Source organism: Chlorocebus sabaeus, chromosome 2 (assembly GCF_047675955.1).
Source record: "Chlorocebus sabaeus isolate Y175 chromosome 2, mChlSab1.0.hap1, whole genome shotgun sequence".
In the NCBI taxonomy this organism is placed as follows: Eukaryota; Metazoa; Chordata; class Mammalia; order Primates; family Cercopithecidae; genus Chlorocebus; species Chlorocebus sabaeus.
Genome location: NC_132905.1, coordinates 56,467,812 through 56,489,055, shown reverse-complemented (window position 1 = coordinate 56,489,055; position 21,244 = coordinate 56,467,812). Strand labels below are relative to the sequence as shown.

The 21,244-nt window shown below is 43.4% G+C and overlaps 1 protein-coding gene across 1 annotated transcript in view; it reads right to left on the bottom strand.

Annotated features, from left to right (window-relative positions):
- The window catches only part of DTD1 (D-aminoacyl-tRNA deacylase 1), a 184,012-nt gene that overhangs the window by 136,323 nt on the left and 26,445 nt on the right, over positions 1-21,244 (bottom strand). Inside the window, exon 4 of the mRNA XM_007961191.3 lies at positions 12,821-12,927. Coding sequence (XP_007959382.1) covers positions 12,821-12,927 — 107 coding nt within the window. The remainder of the gene's footprint in view (positions 1-12,820; positions 12,928-21,244) is intronic.

The window sequence follows — 21,244 nt, the reverse complement described above, 5'->3', positions numbered from 1 at the left end:
CCGGGAGGAGGTTACAGTGAGCTGAGATCACTCCACTGTACTCCAGCCTGGGTGACAGAGCGGGACTCTTAAAAAAAAAAAAAAAATTCTGTAGATAGATGGTGGTAATAATAGTTGCATAACAATGTGAATAGACTAATGCCACGAAACTGTACACTTAAAAAGTTTCGGTTATGTATAATTTAACATAATCTTAAAAAATCTTCTGACATACACGCACCCAGAGATACCATGTGTAAATCTGGATAAACATATTTTTGTTAAGTCTGGAAGTAAATACATAGAACTTATTAACAGCGCTACCTCTGAGAATGAGAGTTATTGTCAAAAATATTTTTAGTGTATCTTAAACTTCTAAATTCTTAAAAGAATATTGATTTTATGTATTAGGTATAACAAAAATTGATATAAAAATGCTATTTTATGGACTCATGAGAAAAAAGATAGGAAAATAACTGTTTCTATAAAAATACCTTTCTACCCAGGAATACCATAAAAGCTTACTACCAAAAAATAACATTTCTAAATTGTTACTTTCCAGTTAATACACTGCTTGCTTGCTTGGAATTTTTTTTTCAAGTAGTAATTATGATAATAAGAGACTCTTCCCAAGAGAAAATGAAGGGGGCAAAGGGACAACATGAAACTTAAAAAAAAAAAAAAAAAATCCTCAGAGCATAAGCCCAGATCTGGACTGGATTTCAAAATGAAATTTTATAGAACTTGTACTTATCCCCTGAAGGTTTCATGACCCAACAATGACACGAATGGTTAATAATAGCCTTTGCCCTCCCTCTGCAGTCAAACAGCGATGCAATTCCTGAACAGAGCCACTGCCCGGGGGATATTATGTGAGTATCACGTTCCTGACTTAGCAGGAGAAGTGGAAAATGGAAACAAGGCCACAAACTTAGATCTTTCCATTACACAGAAATTGAGGCTTCCGGGCTTCACTTTCATGATTAAAAATAGAAAAAGAAATTGACTTCACATTTTATGGAAAATAGTCAAAGGAATATATTTTATGTGAAGAATATTCACAGACGTGCCATTATTTTGTGTTTCCTATTGACAGAAATCATTGCGATGGTGGAGCTAGTGAGGCATAAAGTGGCTGCTGCAAGACTTGACCAGCCAGCAGCAAGAGGCACGCTGGAGCCCACAGTAGGACAACCTTCTCCAGTCCTGACTTCCACTCCGCCTCTGGAGCAGCTGCCTTCCTTCTGACAATGACTCTCCATAATTTCCAAGCTCAATGAACACCAAGAAACATACTTTTCCAAAAATAAATCTTTCTTTTTCTGACAAGCTTCTATGACAGACATTTAGAAATTTCCCTGAAAATATTAGCTACAATAGTATACATAAATCAAATTCAATATACATGCTTCTTGGGCTTTTTACAGTATCTTTTTATAATTAATGTTTTTGTATTTGGGGGAAAACTGGGCAATAGTGAAACATTTGGCTTCATGTTGACCAGAAAAAAGGAGGAGCCTGCTTCCCTGAACTTGCTTTTTTTTTCTTAAAAAAAAAAAAAGAAAAGAAAAGAAACCATCAAACAAGTTCTGGCTTTTGTGTCCCGACTGTGCCCAAAGGATCACTAAAAACCAGGGGTGAACATCGCACTCCTTGATGTCCAATATCTGATGTCATCATAGAAACTCATGACATGGAATCCCTCCACTGTGCTGGCCTTGGAGGCAAGAATGGGGTCATTCTTGCAGTGAACTGTAGGAGGCTGAACTTTGCAGTATTACTCTCTAATGCTCAAGCCACAGTATGAAAGAACCAAACATGAGTCACTGACACAAAAGCTCTACTGTGGAAGGCAGAACGTGAGAGTGGTTGAGGGCCTCCGAAGTGTATCCAGACAGCTCCTAAATGTTCTCTCCGCCACCCTGTCACAAGCCACACATCCCCCGATCCCGAGCCTACACTAAACCCAGTCTCATCCATCTCTGCAAATACACATCAGAGCTCTTAACATTCTAATAGGTCTTTGGCTTACTAACAACAAAACTCAAATTCCTTACCTTGGCCCATGAGGCCTTGTTCCACCAAGCCCAGGTCACAGCTCTGGCCGCAGGTCCTGCCCCTCTCCCTCTCACCCTCCAAGCTCCAGCCACACTGGCCTTTCTTCCACCAGTCACCCTAGAGCTCTGTATCTGCTGACCTCTCTGTCTGGCACACTCTTCCTTCAGTCTTCACTGGCTCCTCTTATCTCAGCATCCTTCCCTAGTGCTTGTACCTAAGGGGACCTCTACCCAACAGCATTCTCTACACCTAACCCTGTTGGATTTCTTTATATCATCAGAATTTTAAATTATACTTGTGTTTGTTTGTTTCCCCACTAGAATGGAAGCTTCATGAGGGTACAATGTTGGTTCAGTGCTGGACCTACATGCAGGGCCAGCACAGAGCAAGCACCCAATAACAATCTGCTGGATGAATATATGGGATGAGTAGGTAGTGGGCAGGTGAGTGGATGGATGGATGGATGGATGGATGGATGGATGGATGGATGGACGGATGAGTAGGCAGATGGATGGACATATAGGTGGATGGATAAGTGGATAAATGAACAAGCAAACAAACAAACAAACAAATGAGCATGAGCTTTTATTCAAGGGCATTACCACTAGGAAATCCTTGCCACATCATGTCATAGGGAGCCAAAGGCAGGAAGAAAGGCCTCGCCTGGATGGGTACTGAGGTAAGTGTCATGTGTGAAGAGCTACCTATCTGAAATGAACCTTAAAAGATGCGGAAGATGTCAGCAGGTAGAGACAGGGAAGGAGTTCATTTCAGGTGGATGAGCAGAGACACAAAGGAGAAAAAACTGTGATGCTTATTCATGAAACAGTAAATAATCTGCAGGAAACTAGTCTACAATTCACTGTGAAAAGCTTTTACCATGAACTGAATAGGTAATAATATATCATAAAATATGAGCCCTTAATAATTTCCCATGTGTGTTTAAATGTAAATGATCAGTCAACTGCCCATGGAAGCCTCCACATTCATGCATTTCATTAAATTACAATTTCCATGCAGACGCTAAGATGTCGATCATCCTGGGTTTTTATTCTAGTTCCATTAACACTTCGACAGATGAGTAAGGCATTCCATGTCTGGTACTCAGAAAGCCAATAAAACTATAAATTACTTTCAACTACAAGTCTTAAAGAGGCTACACCGCTACAATCTTGCCCAGTCATTGAGCAATCCACATGTTGGGCTCATCTCTCCCAGGAAAAAAGTTATTCCCCCAGCACATGCCTCACTGTCACCCAGTAGAGAGGCCGATCATCAGTCACTAACATATTGAGCTGTTGTTGCTGCATCGGCTTTTCCCTGACACATCTGTAATTGTGTTGAGAAGGCACCATGTTCTGGAAACATTTTCATCACTGCCTGTGTGGTGGGGGGAGGAGGTGCTGGGAGACTGAGGGCTCGCTGATGAATAAGAACAGCCTCACATGTGACCTCAATAATCAAGCAAAGCCATCTTGCTTCCTGGCAGCTGCAGTAACATAGGTTGTAAAATATTTTTAGACATTTGGGGGTAGGGAAGGGAGGGCAGGGTGGTCCAGAAGAAACCAAAGCGTGGAGCAGATGATCATTGCAAGGCCTGATTCTCTCTATTCCAGTAGTTCTCAAATGTTAGTGTGCTTAGGAGCGCACAAAGACCTGGTTAGAAACATAAATGGGCTACTCGCCTGCTTTCCAAGTCCAGACACTCCAGGAACTCTGGCTCAGAAAACCTGGGTGGGCCCAGGACTCCGCATTTTAGTAAGCACCATGGGGGGCTTGATGCCAGTGGTCCTCAGTCTGCCGTTTGAAGAACACTAACACCAACCCCTGGATGACTTTGGCGGAGAAAGAGTATGTAAGCTCTGCACACGACAGCCCCCAAGTCCACCAGCATCTTCACTTCTTGGGACCTAAAGAAAATGTGACAAAAGTCCTGGGCCCCTTTCTCCCAGCAAAAGGCACCTGCATACATCCACACACACAAAACTTGTGGGATAAGCTCAGACCAGTCTGTGAGCCCCTAAGAGTCTACTTAATCCAATTCACACCCCGCTGGCCCAGCCTAACCTTCTCTTAGAGACTAAGATTTAAAAGATAACTACCTCATCAGTCATTACAGACTACACCTATACTGCAGCAAGCTGGCAAACACCTCTATGTAGATGAGTGTTTTATCTACACCTTTAAAAAAAAGTATAGTAAGAGCTGCATTTTTTAGATTTCTATCACTTCCAGATCATTCATTCTCTCTCCATTACTAATGCAAATGTTTCGGCAAGGTTTTCTACAAAACACCACTGACTGGCAGAACATTTTTCTACAATTACCCGGGACTATGAAGCTCCTAGTAAATTACTTAACAAGCTAAGAATTCCCAATTAAAATATTGAGTTTGTTTAACTAAATTATTGCTATGCACAATGTACAAATCTATGGAAGGAAAAATTCTACCTCTCTCCCTTGAGAATAAAAAGGATGATGTTCATCTTTGGCAGGTCAAGTCAGTAAGGTAAGGAGTTTGTTTTTTTAACACACACACAAATGAGATTATAAGATTAAAATAACTAGGAATCTGCCCAAAACACATATATAGGAACAAACAAATAAAGCCCTTAAACCTTAAATGCACTACCCCATTAGTGTCCTGAGAGATTGGTTTAAAGTAAAACAGATGTTTTGCTCTGGTTGGAGATTAGAAATGTCTTATGTGTCAATGGTAGAAGAGAAACAGATCCTAGTTTTTAATTTACCAGACATATTCCAATAGCAGAGAAAAAAACTCTTTTCAATTTTTGCAATTTCCTTAACTTGTGCTATGGATTTAAGACAGTAAGGTGAAAGTCAATTGATTAATCAATTCATCAATGGGTCCCCAACAAAGAGAGAGTCACGCCAGCCTTGTAAAGGCTTTTTAACCCAATATGAGCTGACTTAGGACAACCATCTATTTGGAAACAAATTAAAGTGATAAAAGTGATTTCTTACAGCTCTCCACCAGGAAGAAAAACATCTGCTAAGCTCCCACCCTTTCATACCAAATATTCATGCAATAGGCAGGCATTCCCCTAGGCACTGACAAGGACTCAGGATACATTCTGACTACGCAGAGCAGTGGGCTGGGCTGAGTGAGGTCAGGAGCCCCACCATCTCTACACCCAACTCACTCCCCAGAGGGTTGAGCTGATCTCATAATTCACGGAAAGCAGGTGTTCAGACAGAAAGGATCAGAAATCCAGGTGTGGTTCCATGTGTGGTGAGAGGTCTGGCCAGGTGGCACCCTAGCCCTGGTAGGAGGCCTTCCATGCGGCAGCCTAGGTCCCAGAAGCCAGCGTCACTGACAAAGACTACACAACAGCAACAACTCTGTAATGAGGACGCTTTGCTGAGTTCCCACTACTGTTTTGGTGATACTTCAGCATAAACAAAGCTGGACTCTCAGTCAACGTTTGTTCAATAAATTAATATAACAAAATGAACTAATATCACTGGAGTAATTGACAGGATCTGGCTACCATCTTGGCAACCAGACTTTAAAACATACTCCTGCAGCAAGTCAACAACTCGAGCTTGGTTCAGGCCATGTGAACATTGAAGCTGAAACCAACCGCAATTAGGGAGCTAGAATCTAGAATTCAAGCCTAAAAACAGAGTGAAAAGGAGTACATTTAAATAACTGTTCTTCCATGAATAGATGCAAAGTTATTAGCAACAACATAATTCTTCCTTATATTCAGAGTACTTCTCATTTGATTTGTCCCCCAAACTGAAATATGTAGCAAGTGAGAGCTCCCCTCTGTGCACCTCTGATGGGGCCACCTGGTAGAAGCAAGCCACCTGTGTGCTCATGTGTCCTTCACTTCACCCCTGGATTCCACAGCAGGTAATGAAAAGGCTGCCCCTGTCACTGGAAGTATAAATAAATAAAAACCAAATGGAATTCTTTTCCCCCACAGCCCCTTACCCTACATATTTCTTTCAGATCCTACAGACGCCATGAATGTCTCAACTCGACATTCCAAGGTCCAGGCACAGGGATGAATGCTTGCTGATAAGACAAGTATACAGAGAAAATTATGGACAAAGCAACGGTGATACTCAGAGGAGCGTAAAATTAATAGCTCCGTAAAATTAAAGGCACCGGGTTTCGCTAGCCAACTCATCCCAGTGATTTGTCAATAAACACGTCCGTTAACTCAAACATGTATATTTGGAAGTTCATTTTTTTAGCTCCTTCTAGCATTTCAATTTAATGACATCTTTAATGGCACTAAATAAATGAGAACGTAAATAATTAATGGCAACACTAAGAACTAAGTGGGCCCTAGGCCGCAGGGAAGAGTCCTTCAATTACCAAATGGCCCTTCTCATCAGGAAAAACCCCCGTCTGCTCCCCCATCCATGTGAGGCTCAGGAAAACAAGCCCTACTCAGGGGAAGGGCACTTAAGATTAAAACAAGACAAGAATAAGCTTCTACTAAAGAAATGGCAGGCTAGAGTGTTAAAATCTCCCAATATCTAGCCACCAATGGAAGAGGTCACGTACCAGCAATCATGCACTAGGCAATAATAAGCAGGATGTTGCTACCAGAATCATGTTCTCCTGCAAAAAATGTACCAGGAAAAACAACAGTCAGTTGGTTCCGCTACTGCTTCCATGTCCTGTTCCCTTTGGAAATACGTCCTTTGGAGCAAGAATGTAATGTCCTCCTTCCAACTTCTCACTGCCAGAACATAGCGTGAAACCCATGCAGCAGCCTATAATGTGATGGGTACGCTATATGGAAAGCATGCAGGTGTTGCAGCAGCCAGTTCTGCAAACAAGCAGCGGTCCAGTTAGAAAGGCAAACTGCTGGTTACCTTTACCAGCCCAGTCTTCACCAGCAGTAGCTGCATCACATAAGCAGAGCTCTGAGATTCTTGAAAATAAGAATCTACCCCTATTTGAAATAGAAATTTGAAAACAATTGGGAATCCCTTCTACTTTCCATATCCTTAAAGGTCAGCTAAAACCTCCAGTCCCCTAGGAGGCCCACTTGGCTGAGCAGCAACAGCAGTAACAATGGCCTTCTCTGAACCTGGGACATTCATAGACACCACAGCCCACCAGCTGTGAGCACCAATGCTAAACAAACACCACTCCTCCCACCCACAGACACCTCGCAGGATAGGGCAGTGAACAACACTCACGGAGCTTGAGTTTTATGAGTGGTATGGATCATGATAGCAGATGGTGTGAAGTCTGTGAAATAAACCACCAGAGCAACAGGGCAAGAGTGGCCGAATGGGTCTCCTGGGAACTGCGGGGGTCAGAGTATCTTGGAGAATGAGGAGGAGACTCTAGAATTGAGACAAGAGCTCCGAGGTAGGAAAGAGCTTGACCTTTTCAGCAAGGGAGAGGAGGCAACAGCAGATACAGTAGGTGAAGTGTAGGGATAGAGGGAAAGATGGCCGCAGAGCAGGCAAGAGAGGGCCACAGACGCCTGGTCACTCAGGCCCTGGGAAATGACAGCAAGGAATGCAAGGCTTCAGCAAAATGCACTTGGAAGGCACTGAAGAGTTCTAAGGAGGAGCACAAACTGAACGGTCTTGTAACCTTTCCTAAGTTGCTTTATGCTATCCACCTCTTCCACTGGCATTAACCTTTCAGGTTTATGTTGCCCAAAATCTATCCCTGGCTGCACAGGCTGGGCGGCAGCAGTTCCTTCTCTTCCTCACAGTGCCTAGCACACCATCAAATACCAAAATGACACTTGGTGCTTACGTACACACACAAATACATGCACACACACCCACATGCACATACACATGGGCACACCCATCCACATATACACATACATACATATATGCACACATACACATGCACACATATACATCCATATACATACACACACACACATTGTTCATTTGTTCAGATAGTTTAAAGAACTTATTTATATTTTAAAAGAACCTGCTAAAAGAATCATTTTTCTATAATGTTGAAATTTGCCAAAAGAACTATTTTTCTTTAATGTAATTGTAGCAGTTTTCATTACTGATTGGAATATAATGGAAAAATAAAACACTGAGAATTAAAAGCTTAATTGATACAAACACACGTTTATCAGTAAAAAGAATTTGGCTATGTTCTTCCCATCAAAACAAAAGCAAGCAAATTAGCTATTTGCTCCAAGAGGAAGCTCCTTTTAATTTGAGAAGAAAAGGCAGAAAGAGGCCCCAGGCACAGGCCAGCACGAACCTAACACAGGACCCTTCCACGCCTACCCGCCGCCACCTACTGGAGAGCTGGGGGCAGAGCGCAGTGCAATGCACGAGGCTTTTGGGGATCAGGAAACTGGTCCATGTAAATGAAATTGACACAAGACAATTTGTGTATTTAAAAAGAAAACTCCTAAAGGATTCAGAAATAACTAAACGTCTTTTTTATCCTTATAAGTTAACATGGCTCGTTAGAAGTTTAAAAAATGCCTACTTGAGGATTTTTTGATTTGGGGACAGTAGTTTATTGTATAAAGTGTACAACATGATGCTCTGATCTACACACACATAGTGAAGTGATTACTACAGTCAAGTAAATTACATGTCCAGCATCTCACACAGTTACCATCTTTTATCTGTGTGTGCTGAGAGTTCCTAAGTCTACTCCAGAAGTTCCTAAATCTACTCCCAGTGCACAATATGATACTGCACTCCTTGTGGTGTACATTAGATCTTGAGACTTACTCATCCGAAATAACTGCATCTTTGTACCCTTTGACCTAAAGAAGAGGGTACTGGTTGAAAGAAAGTCGAAGATTCTAAAGGCAAAAGGTATTATTCTACCATTTCCAGAAAAATATTTAGAATGAAAAAAAGTTAGACTAAAATTTTTCTCCAAATAGAGTTAAAGCAGAATAATAAACGAAAACTATGGGATAACGATCAAATAGAACCGGAGGGAGTAGCCAGAGGCAAGAGGAAAACCCAGAGAGAATGGTGTCCTGGGAAACAAGGCTCCAGCCATTTCCAGGGGCAAGTGGGCAACAGTGGCAAGAAAGGGGTTCTGAAAAATGGGCATGAAATAAAGCAATGTGAGGTCACCGGGGCCCTCGGTGAGAGCCTTTACAGACCCAAGGACACTGAGGCAGAGCAGAAGGGAGGAAATGGAGGCATTTCTCAATTGGAGACATTTGGGCATATTTAAAAGCCAATGGGATAAGATGGACGACTGTGAGAGGCAGACTGACCTGACAAGAAGACAGAGGGCTTCTAGGAAGCTGCTGAGGAGGTGAAAGGGGTGGGCTCCAAAGCCCAGGTCGGTCTAGCCCCACAGCCAAGCAACCCATCAGTCACACAGGGCCCCATCTTCAGAGGGGCCCCACCTTTGATTGTATGCTTTGTTGTCACCATCTTGAAATTCATAATAATTTTTTAACAAGGAGCCCCACATTTTCATTTTACACTGAGCCTCTCAAATTATGTAGGTGGTCCTGGCCCAGGGGAGAGGCTGGCCTCAGCCCAGGAAAGGGCAGCTCTGCTACCACAGTGGCAGGAGGGGGATGGAGAAGCAGGGTCAATGCCATCTGCTGGCTTCTTTCCCTGCAAAGCTGAAAGAGAACTGTCTTCCGTGAATGAGCCAGAGGACAGACAAGGGGAGAGAGGTTAGAACTTCATCTAACATGGAGACATCTGGTAGACTTCACCTGAACCAAGTGATAAGGCTAGTATCACTGGTAACAAGACAAATCAATACCCCATACCTCCTGGTAGGATGTACTATGAAGGGCACAAGATCACTTTTGTGCTATTTCCTATTCCTGTCAACATGCATTACCTTAATACAATCATAGAAAACCCAAAGTGAGAAACATTCTACAAAATAGTAGACTAGTACTCTTGAAAAGTAACAATGTCACAAAAGACAGGGAAAGGCTGAGGAACTGTCACAAATTGGAGAAGACTAAGCCGAAATGACAAATGCAGTGTGGAATCCTGCATTATCCCAGAGCAGAAAGAAGACATTTAAAAAACCTAGTGAAATTTGGCCGGGCATGGTGGCTCACACCTGTAATCCCAGTACTTGGGGAGGCTGAGGTGGGTGGATCACGAGGTCAGCAGATCGCGACCATCCTGGCTAACACGGTGAAACTCCGTCCCTACCAAAAAAATACAAAAAAAATTAGCCGGGCATGGTAGCGCGCGCCTGTAGTCTCAGCTACTCAGAAGGCTGAGGCAGAAGAACGGCGTGAACCCAGGAGGCAGAGTTTGCAGTGAGCCGAGATGGCACCACTGCACTCTAGCCTGGGTGACAGAGCAAGACTCTGTCTCAAAAAATAAATATAAAAATAAAAAATAAAAAATAAAACTTAGTGAGGCCGGGCGCGGTGGCTCATGCCTGTAATCCCAGCACTTTGGGAGGCAGAGGCGGGCGGATCACGAGGTTAGGAGATCGAGACCATCCTGGCTAACATGGTGAAACCCCGTCTCTACTAAAAAAATACAAAAAATTAGCTGGGCACGGTGGCGGGTACCTGTAATCCCAGCTACTTGGGAGGCTGAGGCAGGAGAATGGCGTGAACCTGGGAGGCAGAGCTTGTGGTGAGCAGAGATCGTGCCACTACACTCCAGCCTGGGCCACAGAGCCAGACTCCATCTCAAAAAATAAAAGAAAATAAAATAAAATAATAAAATAAAACCTAGTGAACTTCAAATAAGGTTTATAATATAGTTAATATAATAGTACTATATCAACATTAATTTCAAAGTCTTGGTCCTTGTGCTACGGTTATGTAAGATATTGAAATTAGAGGCAGCTGGGTAAAAAAGTATACGGAAACTCTCTTTTTTTCAACTTTTCTGTAAGTCTCAAATTATTTCACAATAAAAAGCTTACATTTTCATGTGGACTTTTCATTTGTGATTTTTTTTTTTAATGTCATTAGTAATTCCAAGACTGTCAGTTACTACCACTGAAGTCTAGCCTACTATATCAGACATGTTCCTCAATACAAAGAGTCATAAACTGCTATGGTTTGGATTTGTGTCCCCACCCAAATCTCATGTTGAATTGGAATCCCCAGCGTTGGAGGAGGGGCCTGGTAGGAGGTGATTGGATCATGGGGGTCGATTTCTTCCTTGCTGTTCTCATGACAGTGAGTTCTCACGAGATCTGGTTGTTAAAAAGTGTATAGCACCTCCCCCTGCTTTCTCTTACTTCAGCTCTGGCCATGTGAAGATGTGCCTGCTTCCCCTTCACCTTCCACCATGATTGTAAGTTTCCTGAGGCCTCAGCAGCCATCCTTCCTGCACAGCCTGCAGAACTGTGAGCCAATTAAACCTCTTTTCTTTATAAATTAACCAGTCTCAGGTATTTCTTTACAGCTGTACCAGAATGAACTAATATAGAAACAAAAAAGAAAGATTATGTTCTACTTTAAAAATCTGGTTTTGGCCAGGCATGGTGACTCTTGCCTGTAATCTCAGCACTTTGAGAGGCCGAGGCCCTAGGTGGATCAGTTGAGCCCAGGAGTTCAAGACCACCTTGGGCAACATGGTAAAACTCTCTCTCTACAAAAATTCAAAAATTAGCCCAGCATGTTAGCGTATACCTGTAGTCCCAGCTACTCAGGAGGCTAAGGTAGGAGGATCACTTGAGCCTGAGAGGTCGGGGCTGGAGTGAGCCATGATCGCACCACTGCACTCCAGCCTGGGTGACAGAGTGTGACCCTGTCTCAAAAAAAAAAAAAAAAAAAAAAGGTCGGGTGCAGTGGCTCATGCCTGTAATCCCAGCACTTTGGGAGGCCGAGGCAGGCAGATCACCTGAGGTCGGGAGTTTGAGACCAGCCTGATCAATATGGAGAAACCCCATCTCTACTAAAAATACAAAATTAGCAGGGTGTGGTGGTGGGCACCTGTAATCCCAGCTACTCAGGAGGCTGAGGCAGGAGAATGGCTTGAACCCAGTAGGTGGAGGTTGCGGTGAGCCAAGATCGTGCCATTGTGCTCCAGCCTGCGCAACAAGAGCAAGACTCCATCCCCAAAAAAAAAAAAAATCTGGCTTTGAATAGGTTGCCCAGCTTCACGTTTCCATTGTGCTGTCCCTTTACTGCTGCATCACTGGCCATCACAGCATTCTAGCAAGGGAGGGAGACCAGGAAGGAAGAACGGAAATGTTTGCGCAGTCCTTCCTCCTCTGCTTGCCAGGCCCTATGTGTCTCTATCCAGTGAGTGCGTTAATTAAGCCTTTACAAGTATGCTAAGCATCTGTGAGACCACACAGGTTCCAAAGACTATTACACATTTCCTTTCTCTATTTTAATTAACTTTTATTTTATGAAAGCTTACAAATTGGCAGCAAATCCAGGTCAGACATTGCTTTAGAAAAATAGGGATTTACAGCGAACCTTGGGGGACACATCCACCCATACCTGGGACCAAACCCACTTCAGGTAACCATTCAGAATGGGTGAACCAGCCAATCCAGGGCCATTGCTCTGCTGCCACCCAGGGGTGGGTGGGCGCCATGGCACCTGGCCAGGGGAAGAGAAGCCCAGGGGAAGAAGCTGGCTCTGCCCAGGACATGTCCTCTGGAATTCAAAGGTAGGAGGAGGCAAGGGAGAAGTGCTGTACCCACCGGCCACGGTACTCAGGAGTGCATTGTAAACATGCATTCTTGGGAAGGTAGGTATTAAAATAAATACAAGGTTACAGCAATTATGCATTTCCTCAGACCAAGGACCGTTCCAGGGACTAAAGAGATGTTACAGGCACCCAAAGGATGGAGCCAGGCACCAGACTCCAAGCTTACCTGCTTTGGGTCAGAGGTAGCAGTGCCGGGAGCTGGCGATTCCAGCTCTATGGTCACAGGCCCATCATTCTGAATGTGCACCTGCATGTAGGCCCCAAACTTGCCATCTGAAAAAGCAATCCAAACAGTTACCAAAAATGGAGACCCCAGATTACTCCATCCAAAAGCACACTGTATTAGTTCCTTTTCACACTGCTAATAAAGACATACTCAATACTGGGCAACTTACAAAAGAAAGAGGTTTAATGGACTCACAGTTCCTCATAGCTGGAAGGCTTCACAATCATGGCAGAAGGCAAGGAAAAGCAAATCAGATCTTACATGGATGGCAGCAGGCAAAAAGACAGAGACCTTGCAGGGAAACTCCCGTTTTTAAAACCGCCAGAAGTCGTGAGACTTATTCACAAAATGAGAACAGCACAGGAAAGACCTGTCCCCATGATTCAATTACCTCCCACCAGGTTCCTCCCACAAAACATGCGAATTTTGAGAGTTACAATTCAAGATGAGATTTGGGTGGGGGCACAGCCAAACCATATCACACACCTAGATCAGCGTGATCCAAAACCCGGGTCACACTGGAAGAAGGAGGTTGACTGGGAGGAGGATCGGCCAGTCAACACAGGAAAAGTTGGCCAGCCCTGTAAGAGGGATGGAAATGCGGGATTAGGTAGCATAGATGCTGCTGTGTGCCCAACAGACTTGGCAAGAAATAAAAGGTCTGGTAACACCAAGGGTGGGAAAGAATGTGGGTTACCGGGACTGTACATGATGGGAAGGCAAACACAGAGCATTCTGGAAGGCCATGTTTGCACTGTATGCAGTGAAGCCCTCCATCTCCCTCCATGGAAGGCATGGCTTTTGGGCCTGCCGGGGCACAGGCAGGCCTCACACCCTGAGGTCCTTCCACAACTTGGGTGACCTCCATGAGTCTTTGTTCCTGCCACCACAACCTCACAAATTCCACCTCTGAGTCTTTCCTAGCAGTGGTCCTTAACTTCAGAAGGACTCAGCAAAATGGGCACGCCAACAGACAGCTTTATTTGGCCCACAGACAGTAGCATTGGAAACTGTATCAGAAGCACCCAAGCTGCTGGCCATGTTTATGAGCAAGATTAATCTAGATCCTACTGGGTGGTCAAAGGTGCTTAAATAATGACTTTCTATGACCTCCTATCAGATTAAAGGGGCCGTTCAAATCAACAGAGCTTTTGTCTCATCCATGTCAGACTAACTAAAAAGACATCAGCTGGGAAGGAAATCATGTGTTTAATTGCATGCTAAAATTATGGCTACAATTAGTAGAAAATTTCAGTCACTGCTCTCCTCAGGGAGGCTGAAGGCAGGCTCAAGAGGACAGGAATTATTTCCAATCTTGAATTTCTGTTGCCAGGATATACAGCATATGCTTCACCTTGTTTATCATTCCAAATAGCAGGAAATTTATTTTCTCTTCCTGTTTTTCTTCAGTTAAGAATAGAACTATTATGTGAATTTCCATCTGTACAGATGATAAATCCAAAGACATGTTTTAAGAGATCTTAAAATGGTAACTTTTTTTTCCAGCCCAGATCAAAGGGTAAAGCCCCGAAGAAGAATTATGCTAGCCAGGGAAAATAAACACATTTTTAAACACACACACACACACACACACACACACACACACACAAAAGCATATCTATAAAATGACATCTGGGCTCCTATGGTGATATAGTCAAGTTGTTCTTGAATATTAAGTCCCAGGGTTCTTTCTACCCAGAGCTGCAGGTTAAGCACGTGTTAAACACACTTACGCTGCATGTTTAAAGCAGGAAAGCTCTCAGCTGGAGCCTAACCACCCATGAACTCATCTCCAGCAGAACTTTCCAAGGTCCTAACAGCTGCAAACCAGAGTGCCTCCCTGCAGATTGACTGTGTAGCTACAAAAACTGTTGTCCACGTCCCTTTGGACAATGCTTCACTGATTTTTGCCGCCAGCCAAGAAGGCTCACACCACCTCTCCGGGCCCCAGTTTGTTCTGGTACAACAAGACAGTTGTCCTGGGATGGTTACAAAGGTGCACACAGGTTAGTACACAGCCCAGCACAGTGAGTGTACAGGAAATCATGGTCACTATTATTACTATTGTCATGCCTACCACTGTCCATGGTAGTATATGGGCAAATTGCAGGGATGGGACAGAAAAATACTGTCAAAAAAGTATACTCTGAAAGAAAAATGGGGAAAACAAAAGCCATGTACCATTGCTTCTTGGCCTGGCTGGGAGCAAGCCCACATTCTCTACTCTCCAGAGCTGGCCCTGTGTGGCCACGACTGGGCTGAACCTCAGCCAACCTCTGGGGACCAGTATGGGACATGGGCACTAGACACTGAGCCTCAGGCCAGCCCATCTAAGCACATCCCCTAAAGGCAGTTCTCTGCCACCAAGGAAGCATTCTCACTCTGCAGGTTTCCTGTTCATTCTACTTTCAATCTTTTCAGAACCTGAGTAGGCAGGAGGCTGCTACTGATGGAAACCCCAACAGTGGGTTACAGGCTGGAACATCAAGAAATTCAGCAAATGAGTGGCATCGCGGGGTTCAAAATAAGCCCGGGGCCAGGCTGGAGCCACCACCTGCTAGAAGAGTTTGATCTGGATGTGTAGGATTGTGCCTAGAGTCTTTGGGAGTATGACTCTGGAAGCCGCTAGCATCCATGGTGGCTCTGTCCTCAAGTACAGAGCTGCTTCTACAGAGACAGGAGTGTTCCTTGGCATCCCCAGTGCCCCAGAGGCTGGGCCAGTGCCAGTGAACCACCGCTGGAACAACACAGCAACAGAGGCCTGGCCCAAAGGTGCCTGGAAAGCTGAGGCAAAGGTTCTGAAGCCTTAGGCAGACACCAGTAGCACTGGGAATGACATGTCCTAAGTGACTTGGAGGTGAAAATACCTGTTTCGTCAGCAAATGGGTACATTATAGGCCTTTCAGGCCCTGGCAGCTGATTTTCTCACAGTTTGAGGGCTAGGCCTAGGTCTGACTCCATTTCATACTTGGGGCCATGGAGGGAACTGGAAAGGCAGACCTGGGGCTCTTGTAGCTTCTTCCCAGGCTTTGGGCTCCCCTTATCAGGGTTCTCTGCTTGGCTCTGCAACTGCACAGAGGTGGTGTCTACATCTGAGGGTGGTGTCTACAAAAGATTCATTTCTTGGAAACAAGTGTGTCAAGCCTGGAACTTTGTAGCAAGAAGCATTGGGGGACCCAAAATACCTAATGATGGAAAAGTGAGGGCACCTTTCACTAACAGGGCCACCCTCAACTCCAAACTAAAGAGCGTCAAAGCCATGAGAAGAAACAAACATTAGGATGCTAAATGCCTAGGAACAAAATTCACCTTTAGCTGGGAAGTTAAATTCCCAACTATGCCTACATGCTGAGGTCATAAATTTAAGGCAATTAAGGTAGCCTTCTTGCATAACAGGAGATCCAAGGCAAGGAGCTCCCTGATTATCAAACTTTGCTCAGGTATCTCTGGGCCCTGCTGGGGTCCTTGACATCACTCTGCCTGGGATAACTCTGTAGGGTTGAAGGCTGTATGGTTGTCTAACTGAGGCTCAAGGAAGCCTGTGTGAAGATGATGCAGTGTTTGAGGCCCCCAAAGGACCTACAAGGACACCTGTATGACACATCTCAGACATGGCTTGGACAAGGCTGCTGCACGAACCCAGACTCAATCGAGTATGGACACCCTTCCACAAAGAACAGCAGGGAAGGTGGCTTCTGAGCTCATGAGGTCATGGGATGTGATTTCATATCTTACTTCCTTTGGTCTTCAAAGCTTTTGGATTTGATTATGTTATAGAATTAATCTTGGCCTGTAATTTCTCCCTGGGACTGTGATAATGGGATAGGGTCTGCATTCAAATCCAGTGCATTTCCATGTTGCTGGCATTTTATTATGAGTTTCTCATGTATTTTACTATTGCAGTATATTGTCACTTCACCTCACTGCAGGAGCGCTGGTGTGCTGGGCTGGGCATTGTGGCTGTACACGGCTTGGGAATCATCCTAGGGAATAAGTCTTCACCTTGGGAGCAGAGTCTTGGAAGGGCTTCATGGCAAGGTTCTGACCCAGTTTAGAGCCTCCAGGGACAAAAGACACAGCAGGAACAGCCTAACAAAGGCTCCAAGGTAGACTGGTCTGAGTTGGTGAGGCTTCCTTCCCTGACAGGGCAGCCCCATGGCCAGAGTGAGCCTCTGCTCAGAACCACCTTCCATCAGTTCCTGTCACCCCCATGACACAGTTCCTGGAGTAGCGTGCCCTCTCTCTATTGTGCATGCTCTTTTTCTGTCTCTACACACACACATACACACACACACACACGCATGTATAGTTCTTCTTGTAATTATTGTTGAGAAGTAAGACAAAGTGATCCCTGTAAGTTTTCCTAAGTTAAAAGTATGTTATTATTATAGTACCATAGAATACATGGGAGAAGTGGCTCACTCAGGCTGATGTGTTGGGTATGGCCTGAAAGGAGACCCAGCTGGAGGCACGGGGCCCATTAAGAGGCTGTCACAAAAATTCAGATGAGAGATGCAGACGGCCTGTGCCAGGGTGGGTGTAGAAGTGGTGTTCTGCTCTCAGCTTCCGTGTGCATGTATGTCCCAGGTGAGGCAAACAGGATTTGCTGATAAACCAGATGTGGGGAGGAGGAGCCACACCAAACTCTGAAGTTTCACCCCATAAGTGCATTTATTAGAAAATAAGACTAAAACCAAATGAAATAAGAAATTAGGAAAACAAACCAAATAAATCACACACTCATTAAAACGAAGAAGATGAAGGGAAAAGAGTGAAGAAGATTAAAGCAAAACAATGAAATACCAAAAAAACTAAAAACGCTGATTAAGAAAAAAAGGGGGTAAATACAACCAAACCATATGAGAAAATGAACGTGACTCTAGATATAGAGATCTTTCAAAACCATTTTAAAAATCTATAAAATTGTCTTCCAATAAATTGGAAAATCCAGCTGTGAAGGAGACGACAAGTAAAGTTCACTGCCCAGAGGAACTTGAGGGATGTTGGGAAACTGACCAGAGCAATAGCCAAGGAAGCCAGCCCAAAAAGATCACTAACAAGTTCTATTAAACAGTAATGCTTATGTGATTTAAATTGGTCCAGACCACGGAAAAAGATGTAAAGCTTTCTACTCTGTTCTGCAAGGCCAGTATCACCCTCACACTAAAATTAGACAGGAATATTTTTTAAAGCATAGACAAGTTTCTCCTTTGAATACAGATGCAAAAATTCTACACTAACAACACTTGGGAAATTTCTTGCAGGCATATATTAGAAGAACACTATGCAGTGGCCAGAGAAGGTTTAATCAGCATGGCTCACGATTAGGAAACGCATTTACCAGGTTAACACTTAGCGAAAAAGACTGAAAAAAATCAAATTCCCTTCCTGTTTCAAAATGAAACTCTTATTTGGCTAGCAAAAGAAACACGCTTCTTTAAGAAGACTATGTAGGGACCTCTTTTTCCTGCAGTCAGGTAACTCAGGCACCCTGAACAATCTTCCTCACCTCCTAAGCAGTAAATCAGTATATTTAAAAAGACGTCATAAGTGGGAGCTAAACAATGAGAACACATGGACACAAGGAGGGGAACATCATACACCGGGACCTTTCGGGGGGTGGGGGGCAAGGGGAGGGAGAGCATTAGGACAAATACCTAACGCATGCAGGGCTTAAAACCTGGATGACAGGTTGATAGGTGCAGCAAACACCATGGCACACGTACACCTATGTAACAAATCTACACGTTCTGCACATGTATCCCAGAACTTAAAGTAAAAATTTTTTTTTTTTTTTTTGAGATGGAGTCTCGCTCTGTTGCCCAGGCTGGAGTGCAATGGCTCGATCTCCACTCACTGAAACCTCCGCCTCCCAGTTTCACCCCATTCTCCTGCCTCAGCCTCCAAGTAGCTGGGACTACAGGCGCCCGCCACCATGCCCAGCTAATGTTTTGTATTTTTAGTAGAGACGGGGTTTCACCATGTTAGCCAGGATGGTCTCGATCTCCTGACCTTGTGATCTGCCTGCCTCGGCCTCCCAAATGCTGGGATTACAGGCATGAGCCACCGTGCCTTGCCCAAAAAGTTTCTTTTAAAAAGTAAATATATTACCCAAGATGTCCTGGAGCTAGTAATTGAAGGCTAACCAAGATAATGAGATTCACCCAGCCATTTTGGCATAAGCAGATCATTTAAGAATATAACCATTATTAAAAATACAAAAGATTTTTTTAAAGTCCTAATTTATTTTTACATTTCTAATGCAAAATATATATGGAATAAACTTATTTAAAAAAAAAAAAAGATGGATTGATTAAGCAAGTACTTCAGTAATAAGTGTTATAGGCAAAGACCATGGATGGAGGCTAAAATTAGTGAGTGAGAGCAGGTTGAGTAACAGGATATTTGCATAGTCTCAAATTATCTCCACAAGAAACACTGACCAATTACAAAGTGGAAAACAGTAACTTGACAGAGAAAAATCTGGCAAATGATGAGACACATCAACATCATGTGCCCCAACACAAGGCACTGAGAAGGGTACAAGATCACTTTCGTAGTATTCCTGCCAAAAAATGCCTAACTTTAATCATGAGAAGACATCAAGCAGACACATAATGAAGGACATTCTACAAACTGACAAAATAAGTGACTCTTCAAAAGTGGTGATGTCATGAAAAACAAGGAAAGACAAGGCAATCACCACATTTTGGGAGAGACTAAGAAGCTGCAACAACTAAACACAGTTTGGAATTCTGGACTGAATCCTGGACCAGAAGAAAGGACATCAGTGGGACAACTGGCAAAATTCAAATAAGGTCTGTAGTTCAGCCAATAGTATGTTACCAGTGTTAATTTCCCCATTTTGATAACTGTACTATGTAAGATGTTATCAATAGAAGTTGGATGAAGCTTATTATTTGTCAAACTTTTCTGTAAGCCTAAATTATTTCAAAATAAAAAGTTAACAGCCAGGTGTGGTGGCATGCACCTATAGTTCCAGGTATTTGGGAGGGTGAGAGGCAGGAGGATCACTTGAACCAGGAGTTAAAGACCAGCCTGGGTCACAAGGCAATACTCTACCTCTTAAAAATTTTTTTCTTTAAGTATGGTGGCACATGCCCATAGTCCCAGGTACTTGGAGGCTAAGACAGGAGGATTGCTTGAGCCCAGGAGCTCAAGGCTGCAATGAGCTATGATCATGACACTATACTCTAGTCTGGGTGACAGAATGAGATCCTATCTCAAAAAAAAAAAAAAAGGCCTATGAAAGCTGTAGGAAAGTTTTTAAAAATAAAAATGAATAAAATGAAATACAAAAGAATTAAAGAAATATATTCCATCCAGCATTTTAGTTGGTTCAGTTGTTTGCCGAAGCCACTAGAAGGCTGGCGTTGCCACCAACTGAGATAGGTAAGCTGACAGTGTCATGGTTTGGGGTTAGGAAGTGAAATTAAGAGGTCAGGGTTAGACACATTGAGTTTGGGGGTCTCTTAGATACCCAAAGCAGGGATATGTAAACAGGCAGCCAACCTTAATGTGTCTAATGCAGGGACCCAGAGAATTCATAAATTTAACACACTCCAGGTAAAAATAATATGATTACTTTCTGGAAGTATATAAGCTGATTTAAAAATTCATATGAAAAAATAAACATTTAAGAAGAGCTAGGAAAAACTCTAAAGAACAATGTGGGAGAAATTAATCTTACCTGATAGGAAAGCATAGTAAAAATCCTCAATAACTAAAAGAGTATGTTCACCATATAAACAGATAAGACAGACGGACAAAAAGGATAGAAACCAAATTTTTTCAGTGAATAGAAGTTTTTTTAAATTAAAATTATAAACTAAAAATAATAAAGTTTAAAAGTTCAAAAATACATACAAGAATTTACTGGAAGATAAAGCCAGAAACTCAAATTAGTAAAGCTAAAGGTGGCTTTTTAAATAAATAGTTTTGGGAAGCCATTTAGTAAATACCTGAAGAAAAAGATAAGTGTTCAATCCATGCTTTACATTTATATGGGATAAACTACAAACAGATAAAAGATTTCAAAGTAAAAAATGAAAGCAAAAAAGCAGAAGAGGAGGCCGAGTGTGGTGGCTCACGCCTGTAATCCCAGCATTTTGGGAGGCCGAGGCAGGAAGATAGCCTGAGCTCAGGAGTTCAAGACCAGCCTGGGCAACACGGTGAAATCCTGTCTTTACTAAAATACAAAGAATTAGCCGGGCGTGGCGGTGTGTGCCTGTAGTCCCCGCTACTGAGGAGGCTGAGGCAGGAGAATCGCTTGAACCCAGGAGGCAGAGGTTGCAGTGAGCCAAGATCGCACCACTGTACTCCAGTCTGTGTGACAGAGTGAGA